General features: G+C 34.5%; 1 protein-coding gene across 2 annotated transcripts in view; it reads right to left on the bottom strand.

The window, feature by feature from the left end:
* LOC106461281 (nose resistant to fluoxetine protein 6-like) overlaps nucleotides 1-14,760 on the bottom strand; it is a 57,735-nt gene that overhangs the window by 12,831 nt on the left and 30,144 nt on the right. For both annotated transcript variants that reach the window (XM_022388158.1, XM_022388159.1), the window contains exons 7-9: nucleotides 13,150-13,242; nucleotides 9,928-10,093; nucleotides 8,481-8,560 (exon numbers count right to left, since the gene is read on the bottom strand). In XM_022388158.1, coding sequence (XP_022243866.1) covers nucleotides 8,481-8,560; nucleotides 9,928-10,093; nucleotides 13,150-13,242 — 339 coding nt within the window. The remainder of the gene's footprint in view (nucleotides 1-8,480; nucleotides 8,561-9,927; nucleotides 10,094-13,149; nucleotides 13,243-14,760) is intronic.

Here is a 14,760-nt window from a genome sequence, read left to right as displayed (position 1 = left end):
ATATTAAATAATAATTTATAACTAAAATACCAGCCACCATTTAACAAGTACAAAATTAATAAAGAAAAAAAACGACTATACTACTAAAAGTTCAAAGTTCACAGAGGGATGGTTGACAAGCATACTTTAATCTGTAAAAGAAAGTTAAGACAAATATATGCTTAGTTAACATTGGCGTGGAAAGATCTTCCAGAACTGTTGTGCATCATATATTCAAACTGTTAGTTTCTTTATGCAATCGTATATTGTATATCAAAAATTCAAGTAGCACCAAGGAAATGGGCAAATATTTTGTTGGTTGAAGTTCTTTTAAGTAAGACATATTGTGAGACATTTTCTCTTTATAAATATTCTATTTTATATCAAATTAAACCTTTGATTTAAGGTTTGATTACCATTCGCTTCTTTATTACATTGTTTTTTGTTAATAATTAGTCGTTTTTATACATTTATCTATGTAATTTTATTGGATAAATTTTCTAACACATTAAGGTCTTAATGAAATCAACCACTCGGTTTCTCAGCAGTAAATGCATCAGAGTTTATGACGATAAAATTAAGGGTTCAATCTTTACTGTGGACGCAGCTTAGATAGCCCATTATGCAACTTTGTGCATTACAACAAATAAAGTTGATGAAATCACTATCTACATTGTGACGTGTTTTGATATTGAAATGCCTACTCAGTATGACTTCCCCACACTGCTTTTAGTTAGTTCTCTAAAGTCATCCAAAACATTTCCTAACTAACTACAGGGGCACTCAGTAGAGCGAATATCACCTCCTCGCGTCGTTGATTATATTTGGCCCTCCAAAAATACGGAAATATGTCATTATGTCTGTCGTTATCAACTGACATGGACCATTTTTGGCAGGATAATGAGAAATAATATGCTGTATATATCCACTAAGTTTTATCAAAATTTAATCATTTTTGACTGAGTTATAAGAGCAAAAATAGCGTGATATTTCCGTGGCCTTGATCTTTGACTTTGACCCTCCAAAACTAATCACTTGTAAGTTAGGTCATAGTCCAAATGTATACCAACTTTAGTTCAAATCTATTCAGCCGTTTTTGAAAAAACGTATTGACACACACACACGGAGGTGAAAATTTAACCTCTGTCCACCTTTGGTGGTAGAGGTAACAAATATGTACTTTAGGTATTATTAAATTGGTTATAGGTTAGAATTTTTAAAACTTAGATGTTTTTGTAAATAGTATATTAGCATATCTTGAATATTTGTTGATAAATGTTTCAGTATATGTGATACATGTTAAGTCTGTGTATTTACTTAAATATGTTAGCATAGTGAGCTAAGATGAAACACGAGTTGTATATAAGAAATATAAATGGAGACTTGGATTAGATGTTCAAACATACTTGTTAGAAATTGATATTCATAGAGTGTAATTTATCATAAGAGACTAAGCTAGACATGTAATTATCTGAAATTTGATCTTTACTCTGAATACTGATTTGTAATTGACGATTTGTATAATTTTTATGTGAAAAGATAATTCATGTTACCAAAACATTATTTCCAAATATATGTGAGTAATATATCTGTTTTTAAACGATAAACAGTCGATAAACTAGTTTTCCTGATATCTCATATATTTAGTTTGCATTGCATGTGCAGTGTGAACACATAATACTGTCACAAAATATTTATATTTGACTATAATGGACATTTTTGAATCCTTTATTCGTTTATTTGCATAGTGACATGTCTTAATGCGATATTTTGATGAAAGACAATCATAATCTTAAAAGGTCCTTTAATTATAAATCAAGTGATTATTCTTTCACGTTCTTTTACTCTATATAATTATAACAACAATGTGAAATTAGAGACTTTAGAAGCTTACTGAAACATTTATTAACAAAGCCAAGATACACTAATATATATTATAAACATCTTGACCTATGCTGAATTAGCTTTCATGCAACTTTTATACATTATGTACATATTTCTATTTCTGACAGACTTTACATTTTTTCATGTGTGTGAAAATAAACACTAAATTTATCACAGTTATAAACTATGTTCATTTGTGAAAAATGTATTTGATGCTTTGGTGAACAATTAAGATTGAATTTTATAGTGTAATATAATTTCTGATTTGGGAAAAATATTTAATACATATGTTTGAATCATTATAAAATGGCATGATTTTAGTAGAAATAATATATTTTATCCAAAATTCTAATAATCCAAGTTTATTAACGATATTTCAGTTGGACCTCTTGGACAGTGTTAGTGTGAGTTAGAAATCTGTGCAAGATAATATTTGCGATCGCTTTGATTTATACTTAAAGAAAGTTCGTTTATATGCTGTACTCTAAAACCACAAAATTTTATGAATTTTAATTATATAGTATGTTTTGTACTTCATGTGAATGCTCTGTAGAAAATCACAAAAAGGTAAGTGTTGCTATTTTAAATAGGTTCTATAATGGTAAAGTGATTGGTTAAACAGTAAGTCATTCATTTATCAAATTAGTTGTATCAAAATGATTTACCACAGATTTTATTAACAATTTGTTAAAATTAGAGATATGTGTGAAAAAACTAACACGCGTAATACATTATGCTATAATAGTTGTTTGTTAAAATAATGGTTTTTCTTGTAACTTTTTAGGGCAAAGAATTACAATGTTGATGACAGTCACATGTTGATAATGATGAGACACCCTACGATGAGCTCATTATCGTACTAAATTATCTTTACAAAGGTGGGTGGTGTTTCTAAAAGGGGACAGTGTTACTATACTTTTGTATGATGGCATACAAATTTCCACTTGTCTCAACTTATGTTTATAGTATCATTTATATATTTAATGATATTACATGTGTTTTACAAAGGTGGGTGGTGTTTCTAAATGGGGACAGTGTTACTATACTTCCATAAGACTGCATACAAATTTTATCTTGTCTCACTTTATGTTTATAGTTTTCATTTATATATTTAAATGTCTTAGAAATATTTTACAAAGATGGATGGTGTTACTAGGTGGATTCTGTTACTAAGGTTCTATAGATGGATAGCAAACTGTGTTATTAAATTTAGTGCTACAAGGGCGGATAGTGTTTCTAAACGGATAGCCATCCCTCGTTAGAGGGAGTACAGCCAGCCAGTAATACTAGCCACCAGTAGTTATCCCAAGATCCTAGACACTGCATGGTGATTGGCTTCCTCAGGGGGAAGGTAAGAGTAGAGACAATGATGTTATAGTGGCACGCACCAGAGACAATTACGTCATAGTTCCACGAACTCACACCAGATGGCGATGTTAACTGGGGAGGATGGCATTACAATTTTACAAAGTAGCAAGAGAGGGCGCGACTGTCTTATGGGAAGGATGATATCCTAGTTCCACGAAGTGGCACCAGAGGATGCTACTGTCTTATGGAATATTGACATCATCGTTCAATACCAGAGGGTCTCTTACTATAGGCGGGTGGTGTTACCAAGGTTCTATAGGCATAAGGTGCTATTAAGGTTCTATAGATGGATGATGTTACTAGGTGAGATGGTCTTACAAGGTGTATTACATGTGCATTCAGTATTCTGAATTTTAGCTGTAGGTGCACTATAGGAGTGATGGGCAAATTACACTATTCAATCAGACAGAAGTAGCCCAAGATTGGGGGTGGGGTTGTTGAATAACTGCCTTTCCTCTAGACTATCAATTTAAAATTAGTGTCGGCTTTGCATAAAATGTCTTAAACATTTTGTTTGTTTGTTAACCATAAAGCTGCTCAATGCTGTGCCTACCATGGTTAGCGAAACGCAATCTTTAGTATTAGAATATTTCAAACTTACTGCTGACCCAAATTCTGAAATAAATGGAGACCCTAGGATTCGGGTCTAGGTTTTAGGAACTGACGGAAACACAGAAGAAAGACCCTTCACTACAGAAACTTTGGGACAGTGTCCAGGAGAAAGTCGAGCACAAGACCAAAAACAAAGGGACCTACAGAATGAAGGACAAGAAGGGAGTGCTGTAACTGGATCTATTAAGGTGATTCTACTGGGGGAATTAAACAGATAGATAATAGTACCAACAGAATACTGGGCTCATATGATGAAGTTGGCTCACGAGTCAATTATGGTAGGACACCTAGGAGCAATGTAGATGGCAGAGAAAATCACCAACAACTTCCATTTGCTGGTGGTAATCAGAGATGTGACCAGATCCTTTAGGTCATGTGACATCTGTCAAAAGACAATATCTAGAGGGAAGTTAGCCAAGATGTTACTGGGTGAGATGCTTCTCATAGGATAGCCATTCAGCAGAGTAGCTATGGACTTAATCGGCCCACGTGGACCTGTATCTGACAAGGGCAACCAGAACATGCTGACAGTAGAAACTATGGAAGTGTTATGCAGAGTAGGCTTTCCGAAAGAAGTCTTGAGTGATAGAGGGACCCAGTTTACCTCAAAATTGATGCAAGAGGTGTAGACTTATCAGCACTAGGTAGTCTTTGCCACCCCATACAACCCCAGATGTAATTGACTTTGTGACAGAGTCAATGAAGTCATAAAGAGCATGCTGAAAAAGGTGTGCCATTAGAAATCACGTGACTGGGGAAGGTACCTGAAGACAATATTATTTGCACACTAAGAAGTCCCACAAGCGACTGTAGGATTTACAACCTTCAAGTTACTGTACAGAAGAACAGTACAAGGGTTGATACAGATATTGAAAGAATTGTAGAAGGAGAAGAAGAGTCGGAAGTGTGTAACAAATACCAGTGCATGTTATATGTCACAAACCGACTGTAGGAGACTTGTAAATTCGCTCATGAGCGTTTTATTTGGCTCAAGACAGTCAGAAGCATTTCTATGATAAGAAGGTCAATGATCGATATTTCAAGGTCGGACAAAAGGTCTTGGCTTTGCTACCTACAACAAACTCGCACTGCAGCGGAAAGGACCTTTTGAGGTGCAGGAAGTGGTCAACAGAATGGAATACATGGTGAAGTGGACAGGAAAACCAAGATCTACCATGCCAATCTGTTGAAGTGGTACTTTAAGAGGAAAGGAGATCTAACAAGTGCATCAATTGAGGAACAGATGGACATTGCAGGAGTGGCTGTCAAAGATGCAGAACCAGAATACAGTGTCATATAACATGAAAACCTACTTGACCTCAGACCACGAGGTGCAGATGAGACATACAAAGAAGTAAACATCAGTGAGTAACTGTCTGGCAAGCAGAAGAAAGAGCTACAAAACCTATGGTGCCAGTAAACAGATACAAAAGGCAAGACAGATATTGTGCTATACAAGATTCAGACCATGACCAGGAATCCAATCAAGGCAAAACCCTACCAGATGCCCTATGTGATGATAAATCTGATCAAGCAAGAAATTGGGGCAATGTTAGAAGCCAGAATAATTTACTCTTCGAATTCAGCCTATTTTTCTCCAGTGGTAATCATGAAGGAGAGGGATGGTTCAAACCACTTCTCCATAAATTTTCGGAAGCTGAATATTGTGAAAAAGTTCGACTCTAAACCTATGGGTAACCCAGAGGCTGTCATGGCGAAATTAAATAGAGACAAGTTCTTTACCAAGATCGACCTTAGTAAAGGTTATTGGAAGATCCCAATGGAGACAGAATCTTAAGAGAAAACAGTTTTTCTTTACACCAGACAGTTGCTATCAGTTCAAGAGGGTGCAGTTTGGGTTAGTCAACTCAGCAGCAACATTCAACTGCATGATGAGAGAAATGTTGCACAAAACCACCAGCATTGAGCATTATGTGGATGACATTCTGACCTACACAGCCAGATGGAAAGACCACCCGAAGAAACTCAGAGAGCTGTTCAAGTGAGTGAGGATAGCAGGTCTGATCATTAGACTATCTAAGTGCTATATTGGTTATTCTGTGCTGGACTTTGTTGAACATAAGGTGGGTGACCAACAGATAGTCATGGAAAAGGAGAAGCTAACCCATATACAAGATGCACCACTGACCAATCTGAACAAGAAAGGCCAGCCCAACAAGATGAAGTGGAAACACCCATAGCAGATGGTACCCCATAAGTTGAAGAACAAATTAGGAAGTTCACCAATTCTTAGAAGCTAGAATTCAACAAACTATTCATCGTTCAGGTTGATGCTTCATAAATTGGAAATGGAGCAATACTTTTGCAAGAACATGAAGATGTAATGTACATCAGTAAAAAAGCTGTTGAGTAGTGAGAAGAACTACTCTGTGATTGAACAAGAGTATTTGACCATCATATTTGTCATACAGAAATTCCAGAACTACCTCTAAGGAAAAGAGTTCATCATCTAGACGGACATTCAGCCCCTTGTATATATCCAGGGGCGCAAAATCGACAGTGCAAGGATCATGAAGTGGGCTTTGTACCTTCAAAACTATTGATTCCACATTGAAGCTATCAAACGGATAGTAAATGTTGGTGCAGACTGCATGAGTAGATTGTGAGACTTGTTTGAAAGAGTCTGGTATGAAACTGTCAAACGAGTGTATAAGCCAATAAATGTTTTCTTACGGTAAACAGATGTGGCAAAGAGATTGTTCATTTTGTTTATTTTGACGTAGGTGTTTATGACTTGTTTGCGATAAATTTTAACTATAAAGAAACAACAACACAATTCGCTTTTTTGAAAATAGAATATAAAAACATACGACCCACGTGTGCATAGTAATGGGGAAGTATCTTTGATTCTAAACATGTTTTAAATTCTAAATATTGACTTAAACACTAAACGTAGCTTAATTTGTGGGTAATATGACTTGATTTTTTTATTTGAGGTTTGAGATTAAAACTTTGTTTGCTCATGAAAAGAGAGATAAGAACTAATGGATACTTCGAGACAGTGTGTGGCTTCTTGGTAGGTCTTGTTTTATTTGTTTAAAATGTTCATGTGATAGAGTGTAAGACGTTAAGGGGACAGTTATTACTTTGTAATATATTATTAATTTTTGAAATTTTTGAGTGAAGACAGAAAAAGTCAGAACAAATATTAAACTCTCTGTTTAGGAGATTTAGAAAAAGGTTCGTTTGAAGGAGTCTGGTATGAAACTGTAAAACGAGTGTATAAGCCAGTAAATGTTTTCTTACGGTAAACAGATGTGGTAAAGAGATTGTTTATTTTGTTTACTTTGACGTCTAAAAAAGCTAAGTTATTGTTTTCTTCCATCTCACATGTAAAGTTTGTAGATGGATGTTGTAAGTTTAGGGTAGTGAAAGGGTAGTAAAGTATCATCAACGTATCTTATAATATTGGTTTGTAATAAAGGGGGGTAATTATCCAACTACTGACATTCGTAATAACAGAGAAAATTATTTACAAGAGTTGAACCTAGAGGTGATTTCATCGCCACTCTGTCTACCTGGTCATAAAGCTGACCATTAAAAACGGAGCGATTGTACTTGAGGGCCAATTTAAAAAAATGTTCGAACTTTTTCCGGTTAAAGCTAGAGCGCAGGACATTTTTGGTTGGGAATAACTGTTTAATAATTACTTAAATTGTTTCCTCACGTGGAGTGTTAGTGAATAATGATCGAATATCAAAGCTGACCATAATGAATTGGTTTGTATCAGGATATCTCTTGAGCAAAGGGAAAAAAAGAGTGATTAACAGTAAATACTTCCTTAGTTAGTGAGCTTAATGCAGGTGCTAGATATTTAGCAAGTTTGCAGGCGTGGGAAGTGAAAGTAGATAGAATTGGTCTCAGAAGTGAACATTTTATGTGAAGCTTTTCCTCACGCTTGAAAGGAAGCTTAAGCCAGTCATTATCAAGGAGTTTAAACTTTGTTCTGTCATTTATAATGTCTTTAATTTTGGAGACATAATTGGACCTATCTAAAATGACGACACCTGAACCCTTATCTCGACGGATAACAACGTTTCGATTACCAGTGAGTTCTTTTAGGGCAGAAAACTCAGCTTTTGTGATAGAAAAGGGTGAACGCATCAGTGATCAAAACGTCGTATCTGCCTTTGAATTTTTTAAATTTAATTTAGTGGATAGAACAACGTAAGTGAACCAAAATATTATGTATTAAATAAAGAACAACCCTCTTTTGCTGCAGACAAATTTTGTTGGCGTATTTATGTTATATTTCATCCAATCATCGATTATCTGTTTTGTGAATCTGCTTTCATTGTGCCAGTGTGTTTCTGTCTATAAGAAATCACGTATACAATGACCTGGTTTCTGAATCAATACGTATACTTATTGAACCTTCTTTATGGTAAAACTACAATAAGTATAACAACAATAAATGTAGGTATAAAATATACCAGTAAAACTCGGATTTGTATATTACAAGAAGTTGTTTTAGGTATTAGTTCTGTAGATGTTAGTTTTGTAGATATTAGTTGAACATGGAAATTATGGAAATTTTTTAGCAAACAAATAGAAAACATTAGATTTAAAAAGGTTTTCTAAAGTTTGTGTCTGAGATAAATTTCGATTTACAGTACCTGAATAACATCAGAAGGATGACTACAAAGACAACATGATATTGGATTGCTGCACTTTGGTACCAAGATTGTCGAATGCACTATAAATACATAAAGTACTATTAACAAACTTCTACAGTAAATAAATAGCAATTGCTAATGTTACACCTTAATGTGCAATGAGAAACTTTTTCAAAAATGTGAAACACTAGTTCGCTGAAAATCACACTTCAAATTAAAACATATTTACGTTGATTTGCTAATTATATTCACCTTTAACTAGGATATTTTTATTAGGACAGTTTCTAGCTACTAAACGAGTTGTAAACTTCCAAAATAATTGAAATAAGCAAACGATAACGGAGCTTTCAACTTTTTAGTTAATCGTAAGGCCTGGCATGGCGTGGTAGTTGGCGCGCTCGATTCGCAACATGTTGATCACGAGTTAGAATCAAATCACCCAATATGCTCATTGTTTCATCTTCGGGACATTATAATGTGACGATTAGAATAGCCCAAAAGTTGGCACTGAGTGGTGATGACTAGCTGGCTTCCATTTAGTCTATCACTTCTAAATTAGGAAAGGCTAGTGCAGATAGCTCTCGAGTAGCTTTGCGAAAAATTCAAAATAATCAAACTTAAGCGTAAAACTTTGGTTAATTTATAAAACTGACCATTCTCCATGCATTTGTTATATTACTTATCGCTTACTCTTGCCCGACCTAAATTATAGTATTGTAGTTTTTACCAGACTCACTTAGAATATACTTTTAGGGAGTAACATTATGATTAGACTTGGCATGGCCATCTGAGGGTCGAGGTTTTGAATCCCGCCCCCGAACATGCTTGCCTCTTTCAGCCATGGGAACGTTATAATGTGACAGTTAATTCCACTATTCGTTGGTAAAGAATAGTCCCCATTGGCGGTGAGCGGTGGTGACTAGTTGCTTTCCCTCTAGTCTATCATTTATAAATTAGGGATGATTAGCGCAGATAGTCCTCGAGTAACTTTGCGCGAAATTGAAAAACAAACAAACATTATGAATATTGATTAGACACATTTCTGTAAAATAATATTTAGACCAAGTCAGAAAATTGAGGATCAATTACTGAAAACAATAAATTTCTCGTTTGTCTGAAAGCGAATTGAACACAAGAATTAAGATATAAAAGACGTATGAAAGAGGATGGAGCATGTTTAATATATTTCACACTCCAAATATTTTAACATAAATATGTATAACATCGGAAGACGTGGGTTTTGACTTACTTAACCTAATATATAAATGTATAATATATATATATCAGTGAATGTAAATGATAAATTTAAAGGTTATAGTCCAGCATTGCCGGTAGGTGATTTGCATTTCATGTAGCGTATAGCTTTTCTTATTTAATAGTTGTTGGGTGACTTTCATATTTCTCACTGAATAGACATGATCGCTTCTAAAAGGCACTATTGTCTTACAATGTCGTCCATGTTCCAGAAGTTGTTGATATACAAGAGGTTTTTCCACCAACTATGTCGACAATTGTCCACCATTTGGTTAATAACCACGTGCCATAAAGGTCCACTTCCCAAGAGAGGCAGAAGAAAAACAAGCACCATACAAAAACCATAGGCTGGTGTTAATCTAGTTAGATATGAAACAAAGATGAATTTAAAACCTAGTGTTCGGATAATTCACGTCAAAATACAAAACAAAACTATAGCTGACCATAATAATTAAATAAAGTGTAGATGGTATTTTTCATGTTAAAAACAAACATGTACATAATAATGTAAAATATTTTAATATATATATACTGAATAATTAAAACGTATTAAATTTCATTCAACTTAAGCCAGAAGTAATTTGCCTATTTGAAGCATTAAACATAATTTGTGTCAACAAAATTAGGTCTAAATACAAACTTATGTTCAGAATGAAGGTGACCATAACTTTACACATTTAACTAAAACATGAGTAGTAAATAAATTCATTCATACAAATGTATTATTATATAATAATACATAATCTATTAGGCCGGTGAAGCACGGTTTATAGATCGCTTACAAGGCATTAGGTTACAACATCTTTAATGGCCCTATACGAGTCTTCAGTAAGAAAGATGTAATAATATCTCGTCCACACACTTATTCAGATTTAGCATTGTGTGAAAAGCTTCGCTGGCAGCGGAGAGCAGCACAGAAAGTGTGTTGTGGAAATACTTTTATTTAGAATTCTTAGAGAGGTGGTCCATCTTAAAATGGGCAAACTCTCTAAAAATCTCTATTTGATACTTGTTTAAGCAAGTATTAAATACAGTTTTTAGAGAGATGACACATATTTAACAAGTATTAAATAGAGATCTTCTATACTGATTGTCCATTTTAAGTAAATAAGTATTAAAGAGATCCTCAAAGAGTTGAACCAGAATATGATAAAGTAAGATACTCTATTAAGTATACTAAAACATGTCCTAGGAAGATGTGACGTTGTCGTCCATTCTAATTTAAAATCCTAGCAAAGGCCAATAATGAACAGAGCATATGAATTAAATAATTCTTGGTCATTCACAATCTAATGCCAGAGATTATTGGGTAGGATCAGTAACTAAGCTACTTCTAGTCTTCTAGGCCATCTCTCTTAGGGTCGCTGTTTCACATTCAAGATGGATAACCTCTTTAACAAGCTATGTCCAATACTAAGGATAATTTCGCAGATGTATCTTTAAATCTTATTGTCGCCAACAGTTTTTTTAGACTGTTTTAATATAATAGAATGCAGTTCATAAATTGGCTTCTCCGTGTTTTCTGCAAGGCTGTATTGGATCCACTAAAAGAAAATTTTTGACCTGATGTAAAAGACTTAATAACACCAAAAAATTTTTATGTAAAAATTATTTCCACAATTATGTCACAAATAGAATATTTCGTAATAATTTGAATAAGTGAAGTTGTAATAAATTATGTATATCTCAAGTTCCTAAATATTCTGTTATTATCATCTTATCATACATGGGTAAACATTCTTAAATGACTAAAAATCAGTTTAAAAAATGTCATCAGAAGGTATGTGAAACCTTATACGTGTTAATTATCTTATATCGATGAATCAAAATTTGACTAAATTTTCATTACAATATTTAGAAAATTTCTTGTAAAAATATAGTACAAGCCAATATTTCTTTTGTGGTACACTTTACAATGGAAGTGATCATTCATATTGTTATTACTAACTATAGTGTCAAGAAATATATGGTTTCACCTATATATTTGTATGTAACGATTCAACATCAAAGCTGGTACAACGACCTTCGTCTGTCGGAATTCAACCAAAAAACCAGTTACAGCATGGTTATTAGTTTCGATGCTAGAAATTAGAGGACGCAAAGTACATCCTTCTTTATGAAATTTAGGTAGACCATAAAAAAAAAAAACTACTGGATGACTGCTGCTGTTCATAGAGAATATTATCTTTTTATCAGTTATCATATGTACATCGGCATTATTGATTCCTTCGGATCAGTGGCGCCATGGTGCAGCTTTACAAACTTATTTGAACCACGTGTTATATATAAAGTTCACTATGGAACATCGACAAGATCATAAACTTTCAGTTCACAACAGTTTGATTAGTAATAATGACGATCACGTTCGATGTAAAGTGTACCACAAATATTATTGGCTTTTACTTTAATTCTGCGAGATTTATTCCAAATATTTTAATGAAAATTTAGTCAAATTTTAATCCATCGATAAAAGATATCTAGCACATATGAGGTTATTGCATAAAGGATTTAATAACATCAAATAATTCTAATGTTAAAATTACTCCACATTTATATCATGAATTGAATATTTCGTAATTATTTAAATTAACGAGGTTGTAGTAAATCCTGTATAAATGAAGTTTCTAAATATCGTTGTTTTTATCATACCACACATGGGCAAACATTCTTTAATTATTAAAAATTAGTCAAAACATGTCATTGGAAGTGTTTTCCGCAGACACAGCTATATAGTGTGTGTTTAAACCTAACTGTCACCTACAATGTTTTTAGATTTAAGGACCAGATTCACACCTTAAAATAATCGAATACAGTTTATAAATGTACTTGTCCCTGCTGTCAACAAGACTACATTGAGTCTACTAAAACAAAATTGTTAACACGAGTTAAAGAGCATGTTAACTTAATATCACCTATTAAGTCAAGCATACGAGAACATGCCATAGGAAAATGTCATGTCGTCGACTCTTCTAATTTGTTTTAAAAGGGTCAATGATGAACAGAGCCTCTGAATAAAAGAAACTTTGGTCATTCACAAGTTGGGACCAGAGATTAAGTAAGCTATTTTTAGTTTTATAAAATGTAGCCGTCTACTTAGAATAGAGATGACTTACCTTAACTAAGTATTAAAATGAAATTCTTACGGAGATAGACTATATTCAATAAACAACGAGTGCTGTATATTATCATTTCAAAAATACATTTCTACAAGAACGAAATCGAATACTCTTAGAAATATCCTTATAATACGCATGCGCATTGGTAATGGGTCTCAACAAAGCAATAAACAAATAACAATAATAAGCACAATTTATTACTGACTGTCACTTAAAACTTGTAAACATCGTTACATGAGTATGGTATCTAGAACAGTTTTTATCTTTTCTTTCATAAATACTTATATTAATATGCATACCTCCAGTATCTGTGAAGATACATTTTCAGAATATTTAAGCAACCGTTTTGGCTCTGCAAACGTTTCCAGTTCGAATATACTAATAAAAGTCCACTGAAAAGAAAAATGTATAGTCCAATAAAATGTAATTAATCGTATTGAAGTCCACGTAGACATAGCTCTATTCAAACACTTGAGATTTACAAATTCTTCTCATGTTATTGGTAGATCTGAGTGGCTGAAAACGTTTGTAACATTTGCGAAAAAGGTGTGATATAGACACAAGTTTTTGTAAGTCTAGACACGAGAAACAATATAGGTGTGTAAAGCTGGAAACCTTGAGCTTGTCCAGTCCGTTGTTGTTGATGCCCATATAAGTCGCGACCAATGTTTAGCGTTCCGTAGAAGAACACAAGTTTTATTATTATGATTATGGTTTGATATTTCCACCTAGAGATATTAAATTGGTTTATAGAGAATTATTTAGGCTCGTGAATTTAGCTGACTATTGACTCCTGTACTTCCCTGCTATTATGATACGTCATGCTATCCTTCATTTAGCTGACTGTTGACTCCTGTGCTTCCCTGTCATTATGATACGTCACGCTATCTTCCATTTAGCTGACTGTTGACTCCTGTGCTTCCCTGTCATTATGATACGTCACGCTACCCTCCATTTAGGTGACTGTTGACTCCTGTGCTTCTCTGTCGTTATGATGCGTCACGCTACCCTCCATTTAGCTGACTGTTGACTCCTGTGCTTCCCTGTCATTATGATGCGTCATGCTACCCTCCATTTCCCTGGCTGTTGATTCCTGCGCTTCCCTGCCTTTAACATGGGTGATGCTACCCTATATATAGCTGGCTGTTGAATTCTGTGCTTCCAGTCATTATGATGCGTCATGATAATCTTCATTTAGCTGACTGTTTATTCCTGTGCTTCCCTGTCATTATTTTGTGTCATGCTAGCCTGCGTTTAGCAGTGCAACTCCTAATTAAGAGGAGACCATTTCTTTACCTCGATTCGACCAATGAGGTGCAGGCATAGATAAGTGATGCTGTGCAGTGTGAGTGAAGTAGGGAGCCACAATAAGTGGTGATGTGTAGTGTGAGTGAAGTAGGGAGCCACAATAAGCGGTAATGTGTAGTGTGAGTGAAGTAGGGAACCACAATAAGTGGTGATGTGTAATGTGAGTGAAGTAGGGAGTCACAGTAAGTGGCGATGTGTAGTGTGAATGGTGATGTGTAGTGTGAGTGAAGTAAGGAGCCACAATAAGTGGTGATATGTAGTGTGAGTGAAGTAGGGAGCCACAATAAGTGGTGCTATATAGTATGAATGAAATAGTGAGCCACAATAAGTGGTGCTGTGTAGTATGAATGAAGTAGGGAGTCACAATAAGTGGTGATGTGTAGTGTGAGTGAAGTAGGGAGCCACAATAAGTGGTGCTTTGTAGTGTGAGTGAAGTAGGGAGCCACAATAAGTGGTGCTGTGTAGTGTGAGTGAAGTAGGAGTCACAATAAGTGGTGATGTGTAGTGTGGGTGAAGTAGGGAGCCACAATAAGTGGTGATGTGTAGTGTGAGTGAAGTAGGGAACCACAATAAGTGGTGATGTGTAGTGTGAGTGAAGTAGG

The sequence above is a fragment of the Limulus polyphemus genome, unplaced genomic scaffold, assembly GCF_000517525.1.
Source record: "Limulus polyphemus unplaced genomic scaffold, Limulus_polyphemus-2.1.2 Scaffold927, whole genome shotgun sequence".
NCBI classification, from domain to species: domain Eukaryota; kingdom Metazoa; phylum Arthropoda; class Merostomata; order Xiphosura; family Limulidae; genus Limulus; species Limulus polyphemus.
This window is presented reverse-complemented; position numbering and strand designations above follow the sequence as displayed.